Source organism: Plasmodium inui, assembly GCF_000524495.1.
Source record: "Plasmodium inui San Antonio 1 unplaced genomic scaffold supercont1.5, whole genome shotgun sequence".
Taxonomy (NCBI): Eukaryota; Apicomplexa; class Aconoidasida; order Haemosporida; family Plasmodiidae; genus Plasmodium; species Plasmodium inui.
The window spans coordinates 328,554-344,602 of record NW_008481839.1 but is presented as its reverse complement, the minus strand read 5'-3'; the positions used below and the strand labels follow the sequence as shown (position 1 = coordinate 344,602).

Genomic DNA, 16,049 nt, shown 5'->3' with positions numbered 1-16,049 from the left:
CTAAACCGCAACTTCGCAAAATGGTATTTGCAAATCTGCCATTCTGCTAATGCGTGTCACTGTCACGTTGGCAACTCGTCGATCGTTTTAACGGAAAAGGAAAAAATTCACTACTAGCTAAAAAAGTGAGGGAATTTTTTTCTTTTTTTTTTTTCATTTTTTTTAAAATGAAAAATCTTATTGCCCTTTCAGGCAACTCTGTGTATGCCCATTCAACGCTGCGCACACGGGTGTATCGTTTTTTTTTCACTTCACTTTCCGCACGTCTATAACGCGTTTAAGCGTTCCAGAACAGAATGCGCACTACACACGTCCACATTTTTACAAGTGCAAAGGTGCACATAAGTGCAGAGAGGCACATTTACCAATTTTGGCAACATTGCAGCGGCGGAGATTGCGAGGAAGATATGGGGGGCTAGAGGATGGTGTCGCGAATAAAGCGCAATGGATATAGAAGGAAGTCGTTTTTTTAAATGGATTCAAAAATTAAAAAAAAAAATAATAAAATCGGTAAGGAGACATCCCTAGTGGTGACAAAACGAATACACACACACACGCATACAAAGCGGCGTTGTCACAAAGGGAATTGTCTGCCCCTTTATTTCCTCCTGCAAATTTATATGTAGGAGTTCATCAGACTAGCTAACAACCATGTGGAGTGTGTTACCTGTTCTTCCTTAATGAGAGAAAGAATGCATACCGATGACCCCGAATTTAAAAGTCATTTTGCGCTGAAAATAAAGTTAAAAGCGTTTCACCTTTTTTGCGAGGATTTAAGCGACGCGTTAAAGGTATTGACAAAACAGGGGGAGCGATAGAATTGATTTCCTCAAATGATATTTTTATTTTCTTTCCCTTTGGAAATTCTCGCCATTGTTCTTCCCCTTCTTTTGACTAATTTTAGCTAAAATTCAGGATTTACTATGATGGCGAAGACGAAAGCAGTGTCCGCGTCTGCCCGGAGAGGGTTCTAGTAATCGAGGTGTTGAACAGGGACTGGAACGTTATGGTACGCCAAACTCCCTCTAAGGCGTATGCCTGCCCTACACGCAGCGAAAGTATTTCCGTTCGTTACTTGTTCAGTTGGCTATCTTCTCGTTCCCACCACTAACCGCAGCTTAAGTCGATCATAAAGGAGTCCATCTACCTACCCATCGTGTGCCTAAGGGGGAAGTGTCCTCAGTTCATTAACATTATTTTCAGCATTGGCAAAAGAAGAGACCTAGGCCTAAAGCTATACCTTAATAAAAATTATGCCTTCTTAAAGTATTACGGCACGAAGAAACTGTACAGTATATACGACTTAGACAATGGCAGTGTGCAAGGTTGGACCTGAGGAGGCGCCAAAGGATGTGGTCACCACTTGGTTGGCGCGCGATTTATTTGTCTGGTTGTATATTTCTCCGTGCAGCTGTCCCTTCACCTTTCGATTCACCCTTCGCTTCATCTATCGCTTGAGCTGTCACTTCACCTGCCGCGTCACCTGTCGATTCACCTGTCTTTTCATTAACACCGGTACCACTTGACAGGCCACTTGGAACTGGCACTAGACATAGTCAAGTGCAACCGGTCCATCCCCTACTTCGGGAGGGAGCCTTCCAAAATGGTAACCCTCCGTCCAAGTGCATTGGTATGCCCATGCCGCGCGCTACACAGTATCATATATAGCATGGGAATTCATGCAACTTTTAATTTGCCTATAGGGGAAGGAGGACCACTATCTTTTGGCAACAGAAGTTTCGGTCAGCAAAATGTGGAAGGAGATGGTGGAACACATGATGAACAGGGATGTGGACGCTTACGTGGAGTCTTTTGTAAGTTGATAAAAGAGGAACATAAAATGGACAAGCGGGAAAGGGGGAACTCCCCACAGCCACCACCGCCCTTTAACTTTACAGCGTTTTCCTCATTGAACGTTCCCTCCTCTTTTTCCTATACTGTAGAGAATAATGCGGGAAGATGGCTTCAGCGGAATTCCACTAACGGGTAAGGCAAAATGGTGAAATGCTCCAATGTGGTGTAGTGATTCCACACTTTTGTGCCATATATTTTATCGCCCTTTTTTTCTGCAACCACTTAGACGGGAATACCCCCCTGAGCCTGTTTGGTGGCTCAGCCAAGTATGCTTACGAGCAAGTGCCAATTCCATTAATATCCCCCGCTGTTTTGTTTGACTATTTCTACATGGAAGTGTTCCCTCGATATAAGAAGAGTAAGGGGACGCCTACAAGGAGCGCAAGGCTGCGGACACGTGTGTGTTTGTGTGTGTATGTATGTATAGTCCTCCTTGTATGTATACTCCTCTTTGTAATGTTGCATGTCGATGTATGTTATGACAAGCTGTGTAAGATTCACGTCGGCACGAAAATTTCCCTCCTGTTCAGGTAACCCATCATGGATTAGAGTCGTTAACGATTCATATGACAAATACCTGTGCAGGCACTTCCAAGTAATCCATGTGGATAAGACATAGAGGCACTCCAACAGAAAAGAGTTGCTCATTTGTGCCTCTGCTTTAGCATGTTGCCCCTTGGGAAAACTTCCATCCATTAAAAACGAAATTACTTGTTCTCAGAAGAAGGACATCTACGAAGAGATCCGAGCCTGCGCGCTCTTCTTCTACCTAGAGAGTATCTTTGTTAAAGTGGCCACAAGTTTTGCAAAATGTGTTATTATCCAGGAGTATACGTAAGGGGGAGGGGAAGTGTTACTGCGTTGAACTGTTTGGCTGCATAAGATCAATGGCATACCTACATGGAGTGTCCTTCAACACCGAGCTGTCACCTCCGCGTTCGTATGATCTGCACGTGATGCGTATTTTGCCTCACCCTGCAGGAAGTACACCTCGCCGAGGTACCTTGAGAAGCTGTTTGCAGGTGAGCCGACAGAGAAATTAAAGCGAAAAATGGAGGAAAAAAAAAAAAAAAAAACATACGGTACAAATGATGAGTAGAACAAAGCTGTAGACAAAGCCAAATCTTACTAAGGACGAAAATGACACACCACCGGTGATATCCCTTGTGGCTACCCCTCCCTCTGACATCTTAAGGAATGCCAAAGCGTAGGATCCAGTTCGACGACGACTTTAAATATGAAAAGATATCTGGGAAGAGCCCCCTAGACGTTTTCAAGTTGTTTGACGGAGATGAGGTCAGTTCAGAAAATGGTCCATTGAATTGATGCTATGTTTGCTCACTTGTGTTGAGGTCTGCATTTGGAGACGCCTCCACCCCGTTGTCCCACTTCTAATTACGGAATATGAACAAGTAGAAACACTAGGAGCGCCCCCCTCCCACGCTCTCTCTTTCTTTTTTCTCTCTATGCAAAAATTTCAGGTGTACGTAACACAGGACTCTTATGTGGTGGGAGAGGGGCTCATAGGGATTCTCATTTTTGGGGACGACCAAACGGACACGGACCTCGCGTGCAAGTAATGAGCCCTTAAGAGTGTTCAAATAGTAGCGAGCATGTGCGTGTGATTACGCATGAATAATTACACATACATAGTTGGGAAAATGTGACTGACTGTGTGTTCTTTTTTTTTCCACCGCGCAGGACGTACAACCGAGAAATAAAGGCGCAGCAGTGGATAAACAAAGGCATAGCCAAGGTTAAAAGCCAAAATTTAAAGGGGCTGGCCAAGGAATGCGGAAAAGGCAGAATCGACGGGACGGTTTCCTTGTCCTTGTTGTCTTTCAACCTAAGCGCGCGTAAGGAAGGAAGAAAAAATAAGTTGACAAGAAGGGGGCCAAATCGGAGATGGAAGTGCTCCAATTTGAGGCGTGACATAATGGCGACTTGTCCTTCTCGCCGATCTACCCTCTTTCCGGATGAAGAGAGATTCGCCATGGGAATCCTCCAATCACGTTACCCCATCGTTTCATGTCCCTCCCCGCGCAGTTGTCTCCTACAAGGGTTTCAAAATGTACGTCATTCCGTCCCCCGTCTTGCCGCTGACGGTTAGGACACTGGACGAGGTCACCGATGATCTCAAGCACGTAAGTGTGTCAGAAATTGGCTTGCAATTTTATTGTCATTTTATCAGTTTTGTGTCATTTTTGTTGTAATTTTTGTTGTAATTTTTGTTGTCATATTTGTTGTCTGTTTTGCCCAAAAAAAGGGGGAGAAAATGATGCAATGCAAAATTATACTTGGTGGTGCAAAAATGCATCTAGCATATGCCCCCTCACAAACACACACAAATGGTAACTTCTCCCCTGCGCAGGAATTGAGGCTTCTGGAAAGGGCCATCCCCACTTATGCATTGCTCACACGGATGAAGCGGAAGGAAGCATTCTTGGCCAAGTACCACTCGGAGGAGAATTACATGTTCTACAATATTAACACTATGTTCCTTGGGATGAAGAAGAGGCATTTCTCCATTTTTGAAGATCCACAGGGGGAAGCATCCGACATTGAGGTATGATTGGCTACCCATCCGTTTTGCTATGAGAGCGTTGGGGAAGCGTGATACACACAGTGGCAATAATCCATTCGCAGGTGTGTCCTCTCACTTTTTATCCACGTGTATAGGGAAGTACCTGTGTGAAGCTTCTGTCTCTCCACGGCCCCCCTTTTCTTTTCTCACCCCTTAGGAACAAAACAACCAGGGAGAGGGTTACAAGGGAAAATCTTTTTACTCAAATGATATGAAGGTGAGAGGGAACCTTGACCTCTACTATCAAGAAGTAGAGACAGATGGATGGGGTAGAAGAACACATGGGAAGAACTCAGAAAAATACATTGAGCGTGTCTTAAGGGAGATCGAAAGTCTTTCCTTTAGTGTCCCATTTGATAGTATCTCATTAAAAATGTACTTACATGGAAGGGGGTTAAAAATGAAACAACTTGGGAAGATGCTCAATTGTGTGTCTCTGAGGTGGCTATACGATATGATTGCAAATGAGATTCTAATCCGTTGTATTAAAAAGTTTGTCCATTTGTGCATGCGTGAGATCTGCTTGTTTTGTAAAGGGAGAGTGAATCAGTACGATCGGCTACATGGTGGGGAAATTTCCGCAGCTAACTCATGTACAGAGTTTGACTTTTCTGTGGAGTCTGATTTGTTAAGCGATGAGGTGGGCCAACTAAAAGGGGAGACATCACAGCCACGTTGTTCCGATTCAAGTGGATACAGCTCGACCTGCTCTGAGACGTCTTCTCTGCGTAGCGACGATACGGAGGGTACCTCCGAATGGGGTTGCAGCCATTATCTGCTGAGAAAGAGAGAAAGAAAACGGAAACTTTGCTCAAGGAAGAAGGCACTGATGTCATTTATAGGCATGAGGAAGGTGATGAGTAGGAACGTGCTACTGAATAGTCACATGGGAAGGGTCCTGAGGGGGTATGCCGAGCCAGGTGGATCCTCTTCCAACGGGGGAAGCAACCCACAAGGGGGGGATTCCCTTGTGAGAAAGCTCCTAAATTTTGACTCCTTCAAAAAGTACAGGAGCGGAGAGATGTACATATTAAAAAGGAAGAAGGTGAAGGGAGGCATAAAAATTGTGAGAAAAAAATACAAAGGAAGTGTAACTCTAATCGATATATTTGTCATTAATCTGTTCAATCTGATATTCGTACAGGAGAGTGGAACAGACAGGGATCTCCTAGCAGCTTTGCAAACCATATCAACAAAGTTTTTTCACACGAGTCTAGGCAACTCCGTAGAGGCAGATCAGAAGAATTACCTCTACACAAACTTGCAGCCTTGTTTGGGGATCTCCTTCTACCGTGCATCTCTGGATCAGCAGAGCGGGAAAAGGAACTCTCCTAATGGAAGATTTTCCATCCATCACTTGAAGGCATATCACACAAAAATTAAGAGGTCCATAAATGTTACGTACATGGATTTGCCAACCTATAAGTATACGCATCGACATGAAATGATACCTCTCGAAATAGCCAGCGAAAATAAAAAAATATTGTCCAACGTTATTTTTTTTACCATAATGTATTATCATCACCTCAGTGCCACTAACGAGGTGTACACGAGGGAGTTATTCTTAAAGCAGAGGAATCGATTCCCCAGAAGAAGGGGAAGCTCTGACCAGGAAGATCAAACCAGTGGACATAATAGCACATACACAGTCAGGTTAGACTCTCTCATTGCATCAAAAGACAATGTCGCTTTTTATAGTGACTCCAATTATCTAGCTCTTTATGGCTTCCTAAATATGGTTTCTTTGGGCGTACAGCTTGGCTTCTTCGAAAGTACTTTAAAAAGGCTTATTGCCCTTTTTCGATACATCCCAGAAAATAGTGTCATCTCGGTGCACGTCCGGATTATGTGGCTGCGCATGCATGCGTTGAAGGGGAGATATCCTCAGGGGGGAGGTATCCTGGGGGACGACAAGGCTAACGAGAAGAGGGTAGAGAAGCCCTATAAATGGGGTAACACAAAATGGGTGCCTCACCCCTTCCGGAAGAATTCCGTAGATGTAGAATCAACAGAAGCGAGTTTCAGCTCCGTGTCCGGCAGGGGGGTGTTCCTTCTTGACGACGAGACAGCTTCGCAGTGCGCGGATTGCTCTGCTTGCAGCGATCTTTGGAGCGAGACGTACGGAGAAAAATCGAATCTTGATCTCGATGACAAATGGAGTGACGTGTCGGACGGGGAAATGAAACAAATCGATCAGGCTGAGAAGTCCGACTGGACGGAGGCAAACCAGAAAATTTTCTTCCGCTCTGGGGACAAACTGGATCTCTACAAGGGGACTCACGAATGTTGCTCCGTTATCTTGAATAACTACTTTGTCTTCTTCCACCCCATGCACCTGGATTTCTACCTCTCCCTGGCGTGGTAGGCGCGGCGGTCGCGGCAGACACGGCGACGGCCCCCAGTGGTGGAAATAGCTCATTGGGTCGGCCGCTACTTGGGGAACCCCCTCCCCAATGAGCCGCTTCCCCAAGTGCTGCATTTCTCCACCTTTCACCTGTTACACATGTGTCCATTTGTGAACCCGGTTTCTCTCCCTCACTCCTGGCAGGTACAACAGCAGCGTGAATAACTACCGGGAGTTTCTGTTGCTCCTCCGAACGGCCATTCTTCTGCAGCTGAACATGAGGTTGAAGACCCACCCCGGAGAAAGGATCAAAGATGTGGTGAAGCTCACTGACAATTTTGAAAATCTCGTTTACCTTAACTTTGACGTTTCTTCGTATAGGGCAAACGGGTTGAGGAAGGAAAAAGAGCACTTGTTGTTGGAGAGGGTCCGAAATTTGTCTAGATTTTTCCTCAACAGTATATGCTACCCCCATGAGGATCTATTTCTACATGCTAACCTAGAGACGACGATGAAATGCTCCTCTGTGTATAGCATCCGCCTGGGGTGTACTGTCCATCATTTTGCGAACAGCTTATTTCATTACTACTACACGAATAGGGTGGTTAGGAAGTACCGGAATGAGAACTTCGTGATGAATGGGTCCCTCTGCTGCATCTCCGTTTTGGAGCATGTGCGTGATGTGTATCAGTCGTTCGGCGCGGAGAATGTGCACGTGGGTGAAGCGTCTCTGGACCTGGCGCTGATGGCTCTGAAGACTTACTTGAGCGAGATGCCCGAGTTTGGTTGGAACTGCGTGATGGCATACGCGCTGGCGAACGCGCGGCGCGCGGCGGAGGTAGGAGCGGATCATCAAGCGGCAGTTGTGCATATACTATATTGGGCGTGCCATGAATCTCCTTCGCGCCGCCGTACGCCACGTCTCACCACTTTTCATCGCTTTTCACAACTTCACACCACTTCTCACCACCCCAGACCTTCCGGCGGAACCTTGGAATAAACCACGCCGACACGCTACAGAGCCACTATGTCCTCAGCCTCGTCTACATGTATCTAGACAGTGAAAAGTGTCTGCATATGTTTGAAGGAATAAGTTACTACCTGCTCAATTATAAGTACCCCCATTCGGGGAAAAGCATCTTGAATCGCGTCTACTGTTATGTCCCAGATTTTGTCTTAACAGATGAAGGGGTTCACTCCGAAGGGAGAAGAATCCCCAATCGATGTAGAATAAAGTGGTACCTTCTACACTTCTGGTTTAGCTTTTGCATACCTATGAAGTACCTCCGAAAAATCCGAAAAATTCTGTTTCTGCTCTTTTCTGTGGAGCGGTGTAGAAGGAGAAAGAGTCAAGTCGGAGGGAGAAGCGCCTCAGCCAGACGAGGTGCTCGCTTTGAAGACGGATGGGTTAACCGATGTGATGACCTCCTTCGTGGGAATGTCCTCTGGGCCTGTCCAAAGAATGTCGATGAGGAACACATATTCCCCTACGAGCAGCTTGTCTCCTGCATACGTGGCTACAGACACATTTTACCCCTCCAAGAGTTGTTTAGCCAAATGGAAGAATACAACGGCCTGCTCAAATGTAATAAGCACGTGGTGGAGGATAGTACAAGCAGGATAGACCGATGTGACGATAGAAGAGGACTAGCCACTGTAGAGAGTTTCCATCATACGAATGATATTCGATTGTTACCTTTGCTTCTAAGCAGAGTCGACACAGAGCATAACAACAGGATGGGAGCCTTTTCTGATGGCTTCGTAAAAAGTGCTCTGAAGCACAAAAACGAATTTGCCAATTATGTGCAACATCCAGACTTTCGAAATGACGAGGCTGTGGAGGATTATCTGAAGAGAGAGACCCAAGAAAGCACAATAAAGAGGAAAAAAAGCGTCACAGATTATTACTTAAAAAAGCTAATAAAAATCGTAGAACAGCAAGTTGAGTTGCTTTACAAGAAGGAGAAATACAAACATGATACGGAGCTACATTTCTCCAATTGGACAAATAAAACGTGTGCAAGTTTGCCTTTACGGATGAATAAAGTAAAGAGAAGCGAAAGGAATAACGACACAGAGGATTGTTCCCTTTTGTGGAATAGAAGGGTGTCTTTCGGTAGCAGCCAAGCCGATACTGTTTCTTTCTTATGTTCAGACAGCGGCGGTGATTCCTCGCGTGTGTGTTCCACTGTCTATTCGATTGGCTCTTCGACTGCCTGTGGAGAGAATTCCTCCAGTGGGCAGAGGGACCATCCAAGTGCCCATAAACGGGACAGACACCGAACAGAGCATGTGCGGGCTACACAGACGGGAAAGTTGAGAGGTGCTTCCCTGGTGAACAACGATGTGCACGTCCTGATGAGCTTGCTGTATCACTTTCTCAACATGGAGAAGTTTCGCCTCTTATATTCGCGGGCGGCAGACGGGGGGTGATTTCGCCGTGCCGTGTTATTTGCATGTGTCGCTGCGTTACTCCGTGTAATCCCCGACGCGTTTTTACATATTTGTATTGTTTTTACTTTATTTTATTTTTTCTACTTTTTTTTTTTTCCACTTCGTTGTTATGCCTTTCTTCCGTTGTTCCCAAATGGGCTCACACGCACGGGGGAAACCCCTGCCACATAACTCTTCCCTCCCGCGCGCTAACGTGAAGTGGTCCCCCAATTGGGTGTTCCCCATCAGGTGCAGGCAAGAGGGAGCAATAGCTATGCGAACAACTGTTCTGATTGGGAAGGCTCACGTTCATCAGCGTGTGCGTTGTCAGATTTGCGATGTGAGCCGCGCCAGCTCGCCCCCAATACCGAGGTGTTGCATAGCGTGACAATTGTACACGTTCTTTTTTTTCACGTCCGCGGTTTCGCATAGAGTAGCTTCACCGGCGGATTTTCCTTGGGAGGGTTCATTACGAAATGGTCCCTTTTTTGCTGGTCAAAAAAGATGGTTCCATCTCATCGGAAGAAAAAAAAAAAAAAAGAAAAAAAAAATCGAAATGGGTTTCACAGAACAAAAGAACAAATGAAAAAAAAAAAAAAAAATCCAAAACGGCGTGTAAGCGGGGGCCGAAAAGTTGTATCTTCGTAATTTTTCGGTATGTCTTCTCAATTTGGCGATAGTGTCTTCCCATCGTCGCCACTTCTGGACGATGCTTCTTCTCCACCAGCCCACTGCTTAGGGGCGCCTCGTCCAGCAGGTGGGAAACCCCTCACGCGAAAACCTTAAAAAACTTGGTGGCCTTGAAAATGTCGCAGTACCTAAAGTAAAAATACTGGTACATGACCTCCAGATACTTAAAAAGGTAAAAGTTCAGAAGCTGGAAGAGGAAGAGGGAGACGTTTTGGATTTCCTTGGCGATTTTCTTCTTCTCCCGGAACACGAATAGTGCAGCGGCACACAGGAGGTTCTTGTATGCCTTCATCAACTGGAATCCGTGCGAAACATTTTTTTTTATTACCATTTTCGCGTTGTGTATGTACAGGAAAGGGTTGTTTAAAAAGTGCTTCACATTTTTCACACACACGTTAAGGAAGATGGAAAAGATATCAAATGTGATAAAGCATAATAGCATCAAATTATGAATTATGGTTAAGTATTTTTTTAAGTTATATTTTTCTGTGACATGCCTCTTTCTGTTTTCGTAAGACTTGAGGAAGGAATCGTATTTTTCTTGTATGTGTATCATTTTATTTTTTTCGATTTTACTGTAAAACCATTTCTTCGCATCTTCATTGAAGTTCAGGTAATTTTCATAGTTTTGTTTTTGCTCTTTTATTTTGTCCTTTTTCATTTTGCCAGTCGCCGTCTTGCTGGTGTGTTCTGGTGGGTTTGCTTTGTCGGCGTACTTGCGCGGTGGGATCAGCTTGGTGTCACTTGTGGGGTCGCTGTTGGGTCGCCGCTGTGTTGGCTCTTGTGGTCCCCCTTGTCGTCTGTTTCCGCTCTGCTACGGCGCGCTTTGCTTACAGGCCCCTCGTGTGCTTTCAGGGGATGGAGCTGCTGCTCGGGTACGTGGTAATAAGTGGGCATACAACGTTGTCGTAAGTGAACACACAGGCGAATGGCGATCACAAAGGGATGTGCACCAACGGAGAAGCGGCTCAAGGACGCCTAACCGAACGTCTCAATCGGACGCGACAGCCGCGATGAGAAGTGCCGCAAAGTAGATCTGCACACAGCACTTACAGTTGCAACGGAGAAAAGGAAGGGCGGGCAACGCAACGTGGCCGAAGGAGGAACGGCAGATGGAGAAAACAAAACTGGGAGGCATTCCCAATGGGAAACAAACGGCAACGTACAAATAGAGGAACGCAATTTTTCCAAACGAGTTAATTTCAAACTACACTTTCTGGTTAATTTTTCTCATAAAAAAAAGGAAGTGTGGAAAAAAAACAACTTGGCAAAACGGATTTGGAAAAAAAAAAAAAAACACCAATTGGTTATGTTGTTACGAACTGTGTAGTCACTGCTCCCGGGGGCAGTTACACGGATGATAGTTTAATTAAAAAAAAAAAAGAATAACGCGGAAAAGGAGGCGAAAATTTGTTGGAAAAATGGTGGGGAAATGACGAAACAATGTGAAGCATAAAATGAACAGAACAAATGCAATTTTTAGATCACTAATGGTGTATATTTACACGAACGTATTTCCACTTGACGGAAAAAAAAGCGAAGAATATTTTTATTTCCCATTTTGTTGAAGTGGGGATGCATGCGCGCGAACATTTTAGACACAGAAAAAAGAATACGTGTAACTGGACAAGCGTGCAGCGAGAGGGCGGGGGAAAGAAGAACCGACCAACACATGACCAAAAAATGGTGAAAAGGAGACCCAAAGATGGTGAAAAGACGACCAAAAGATGGTTAAAGGGCGACCAGAAAATAGTAAACAGATAGCCAAAAAATGGCGAAAAGGTGACCAAAACATGCCAAACGGTGGCAACAAAAAAGTGCTACCGGCGATAATGGCGATACGCAGAGCGCCCGAAGAGACATGTTAGAACTGCTACAAAAAGTAAACAGTGCAACAAGTGATGCGACGAAACAACAATTTCCATTCGTGAGGAAAAGGTGGATTTATTTCTTTTGAACCGTGTGCAACTTCTCCCTTCTCGATTATGCATATTTTTTCTGACCCGTTGCTAACTTGGGGTAGACAGGGTGACAACTGCCTCAGTTTCGTTCAGCATTTGTTCTGTAAGCCTATGTCCCCCTAGAACGAACACATACAAAATGGCATGAACAGCAAAAGGGGAAACGAACCAAGTGGCAGGGAACAGCGCGGCAGGGGAAAAAATGACATACCTCTCGGGGAAAGAACATGGGGGAAATACACTATATAATGCCAAACAGGTGGTAGTCCGTTCTGGACGAGTTGTCCATATTTGCGAGGATGGGAAAAACATAAAAATGCGCACAGGAAGTTATCCCCCAAGAAAGACACCCAAAACAGAAGATACCAAAGGGTACAATATGCCAAGTGGGTTGACCTGTTCCCAAAGGGACGAAGACGTAATGTCGCGCTGCCATCTGTTTTGTTAGGCATCTGTTAATTATTTCCCACCTGCATAGGATTTTGTAAGACCGTTTTTTTTTTCCGTTTTCCTTCTTTTTCTTCCATTTCCTCTTTGCGAATACTTCCACACATGGAGGACAAAAAATAAAAAAAAAAAAAATATAAACTCAATTTTTTAGCTTTTCCACAGAGCAGAAAAAAGAGAAGCTCATTTTTGCTTCTTTCTTGGCTGCGTTTTGATTTACACCCCTGAGATGAAACTTTAAAATGTAGAAGCCGAAACGAAGTGGAAGCATGTGCTTAGAAATGAATAAAATATGTTTTTTTTTTTTTTTTTTTTCCTGGCAATTTACACCCTAGTGGGCGAATTAATAGGGGTAAAAAAAATAGGGAAAAAAAAAGAGGTTCACAGAATGTACACATAAATTACATGTATATATTGCTACAAAAGTGCTACACGCAGGGGAAGCGTTTTATGAGGGAATTACAGAAAAGGCGGACCTCAGCCTTCTGCACGAAAAGAAATTTTTTATTTTTATTTTTTTGCTTGTGCCCACTCATTCATAAGCGCTTTTTATTCGCGTACATACCTTACCCTTCCGTTTTGACATTCTATTATTGTGCAATTCTGCTACTCGGCTATTCTGCTATTCCACCTTAGCACATTATTCCGTTTTACCATGTTAGTTTAAGCTGTTGTTTCACCTTCCCCATTTCGCCTTACAGGTTTATGTTACTGCCTTGTGTCCTTCTGTTGGGTTGCTCCCTTGGGTCACTCCTTTGGACCACTCCTTTACGTTACTACATTGCGTTGCCATACCGCGCTACTATACTGTGCTTCTGTTTTTTTCCCTTTATCCTTTCTTCCCCTTTTTTGTGCAAGAATACGGTTAACATAAGTAGGGAAGCGAGCAAGGAGCGAATCATACGCAGTTGCTGCAACAAGGTTCACTTCACTCTGGCAAAAACGGAGTAACATCCCCTTTCCACATTTACCACTTTTAACGCAGTTATTTCCCGTGTTTTCCTAATGACTACGGGTACCTTGCCGTGAAAAGCGAGTGAAACCCATAGTGGGAGTAAAGTGGGCGCCTCCTGGGCATACACCGCTTAGACGCACACCCACGTATTTCTGTACCCATATGCCCACACAACACCACCTACACGCGCCCCCTTCTCGCCCGCCCCCCACTTAGGCATTTATTTCCTAATCCTGTTAATCTTTTTCTATGCCTACCTGAGTTACCTGCTATACCAACTGCTAATAAGAAACGGAAAAGTTTCGCCAGTAGCCTCCGCCAATTTGACGGGGGAGAAGACTAGGAATTTTTTGTTCGTTTTTTTATTTTTCTGTCACATAAGTGAGTGGAAAACGGGGGAGCGCGAGGGGCGGATTAGCAGATTGGCGGTTTTAGCGCTTTACTGCTTTGTCGCTTTACTTCTTTACCGCTTCACTGCTTTACCGCTTTACCTCGTCCCATCGCGTGCGTATATGCCCACAAACGATCACTCCCCCCCCCTCCCGCAGGCAGAATAATATCCCTTACAATTTTGACCTACCTGGACATACGCTATTACGTGATTGACTACAACACACTGTTGTTATTTCCCAACTTTTATTTCTATTTAATCATACTGAAAGCCATTCCCACGTATTTTTTCTTGTCATCTTTCACGATTATAATACTTTTTTGGTCCCAAGTTTACTATGCGTCTATATTAGTGTCCGCTCCGCACTTACAGTAATGTTTTTCCCGCAAAGAATGAAAAAACGAAAAAGAGAGGGCCATTTTGTGTGCATTTGTGTGTGAACTATTTTGCTGAAAAAATTGCCTAGCTCGTGTAGGCGAGTAATCGCAATAGTGATAGCAGTTGTTATTTTGTCCTGTTTTGCTCTGTTCTGTTTTATTTTATTTTATTATTCATTTTTTCTTTCTCATCTGTCAGGTCGCTGTACATTTTCCTCAATGGCCTTGTGTACGCAGTAAATATCGTTTTGGCTAGCTTGAGCTATTTCACCCAGGCATTCTACAACTACATTTATTACAACTACATCCTGGAGTCCATAATAGATTACATAATAGCCATAGCATTCCTCTACTATGGAGTTAAGGTACGCAGGTGTCTTTGCTCATCTTCCAGTTAGCACTGCGCGAGTGTGTATCCTTCGCCACAGTTACAACAATTTTTTTTTTTTTTTTTCCTACTTTTGAAGGTGACGAAGAAACTGGAAGAAAAGAGCAAAGGAATTTCAAAAAGCAACAGTATCATAAAAAGGGTAACTAAGCTTAGAAAAAGAGACACACTGACAATATGAGTGTCCTTCTTCAAATTTCGATACGCCTACGTGTGCCAATGGGTACGAAAAAAAAAAGAAATATGAACAGTGTTGGCCGAATAACGTCAAATTTTTTTTCCTCTTTTGAACAATTCAGATACTCTCTTTGGCTATTATTATGTTTGTCATTTTGGCCCTGAAGGGATTATATTCCTTCTGGTGTTTCGTTAAGGATGCGAACTTTTACAACTCCTACTTGGATTTACCCACTTGCGACGCGATAGTAATGCCATAGGGGAGAAAGAACATTTTTGCTTCACTTCTCATGTTTATATGTATCCCTTATATGCGCGTTAGACATACATGTGAGCATCCCATTTTTTCCTTTTCCTTTTACCCCCCTCTGATAACAGTCTTATTTCATCTCAGAATGCATCCCGTCGCTCCTCATCATTTACACCTTTCAATCCAATAAGGACAAAAACGTACGGAAGGAAAATTACTGGCGTTTGCAAGACGTTTGAAAAAAAGATAAACGTGGCAGTGATTTCCTCGACAAGGCAGTTTTTTTATACATATGGGCGTACGTACAGATATATACCTTTTCGTATTTTTTTTTTTTTTTTCCTTCCTTTTTTGCTTCCCCCCTGCAGTCGATGAACTTCGAGTACACCACTCCTCTTTGTTCAGACACATTCGACCCGTATAATTTAAAATTCAAGAAGAAAAAGACAAAGAAGAAAACGAATGTGTAGAAGATGACGAGGGTCAATTTGTGCCTCCGTCTATCGTTTGGAATCGCGGGCATATGTGTGTGTGCGTGGGAAGGCCCCTTCCCATAAGTGCTATTATTAATAAGGTATGCGCGCGGAGAAGAAAAAGGCAAAGAAGAGAAGCGGGTCAAGGGAATGTATGAAGACCCCCTCCTCTGCAACGAGGCATGGAGAGGCAACCACGTGCATACGGTTTTGTGGCCCGTCTAATTTATGAAAAATAATGAAGTGCTTTACTAAACATTTTCGCGATACTTGCCCGTATCACCACGTTGATCGCCGCGCTGGTCACCACATCCGTCGGCGCGTCTTCCAGTGGCACCTCCTCCATTGTGACTGTCCTATTTGAAAAAACGTATCCGTCTTATTCACCCCTCAGTGACTGCGACAGAATGAAAGTAAAATTATTTGTTTAAATGAACAGCAAATTGTTTAATTTTTTTTTTTCTTTTTTGCTTCTTTTCTTGGTGAGGGGGGGCGGTGACTTCTCTACCTAGTAGAGTCATTCCGCGCAGTCGCCAATTTGCCACCCCAGTAGATGGCACAATCTCTTTTCATAATTTGCGAAAAGGCGGAAGGAATAATTCGATATCATATTTAAAAGAGGAGTCTCGTTGGGAAAAAAAAAAAGGTAAGGTCCGGGACATGAACACTAAAAACGTTTGCTCCATAAAAAGGATTAAATAAAAAACTAAGGTGTGGAGGTGTGT

The 16,049-nt window shown here is 44.1% G+C and overlaps 3 protein-coding genes across 3 annotated transcripts; 2 read left to right on the top strand and 1 right to left on the bottom strand.

The window, feature by feature from the left end:
- Nucleotides 1–692: 692 nt before the first annotated feature.
- Nucleotides 693–9,215, top strand: C922_01521 (hypothetical protein; the record flags this gene model as incomplete). The annotated part of the gene is made up of 18 exons (XM_008817124.1): nt 693–791; nt 905–1,009; nt 1,118–1,325; nt 1,530–1,606; nt 1,704–1,814; nt 1,944–1,986; nt 2,081–2,212; nt 2,385–2,449; nt 2,576–2,688; nt 2,836–2,876; nt 3,050–3,150; nt 3,336–3,430; nt 3,556–3,710; nt 3,901–3,998; nt 4,226–4,420; nt 4,596–6,799; nt 6,987–7,620; nt 7,758–9,215. The coding sequence occupies 18 exons, from the start codon at nt 693–695 to the stop codon at nt 9,213–9,215; spliced, it is 5,934 nt and encodes a 1,977-aa protein (XP_008815346.1).
- A 769-nt stretch (nt 9,216–9,984) lies between these two features.
- Nucleotides 9,985–10,566, bottom strand: C922_01520 (hypothetical protein; the record flags this gene model as incomplete). The annotated part of the gene is made up of 1 exon (XM_008817123.1): nt 9,985–10,566. One exon carries the CDS (start codon nt 10,564–10,566, stop codon nt 9,985–9,987), a length of 582 nt encoding a protein of 193 aa, XP_008815345.1.
- A 2,752-nt stretch (nt 10,567–13,318) lies between these two features.
- Nucleotides 13,319–15,321, top strand: C922_01519 (hypothetical protein; the record flags this gene model as incomplete). Its single annotated transcript, XM_008817122.1, has 8 exons — nt 13,319–13,328; nt 13,485–13,649; nt 13,817–14,030; nt 14,236–14,401; nt 14,504–14,566; nt 14,724–14,849; nt 14,980–15,084; nt 15,220–15,321. 8 exons carry the CDS (start codon nt 13,319–13,321, stop codon nt 15,319–15,321), a joined length of 951 nt encoding a protein of 316 aa, XP_008815344.1.
- Between the last annotated feature and the right edge of the window lie 728 nt (nt 15,322–16,049).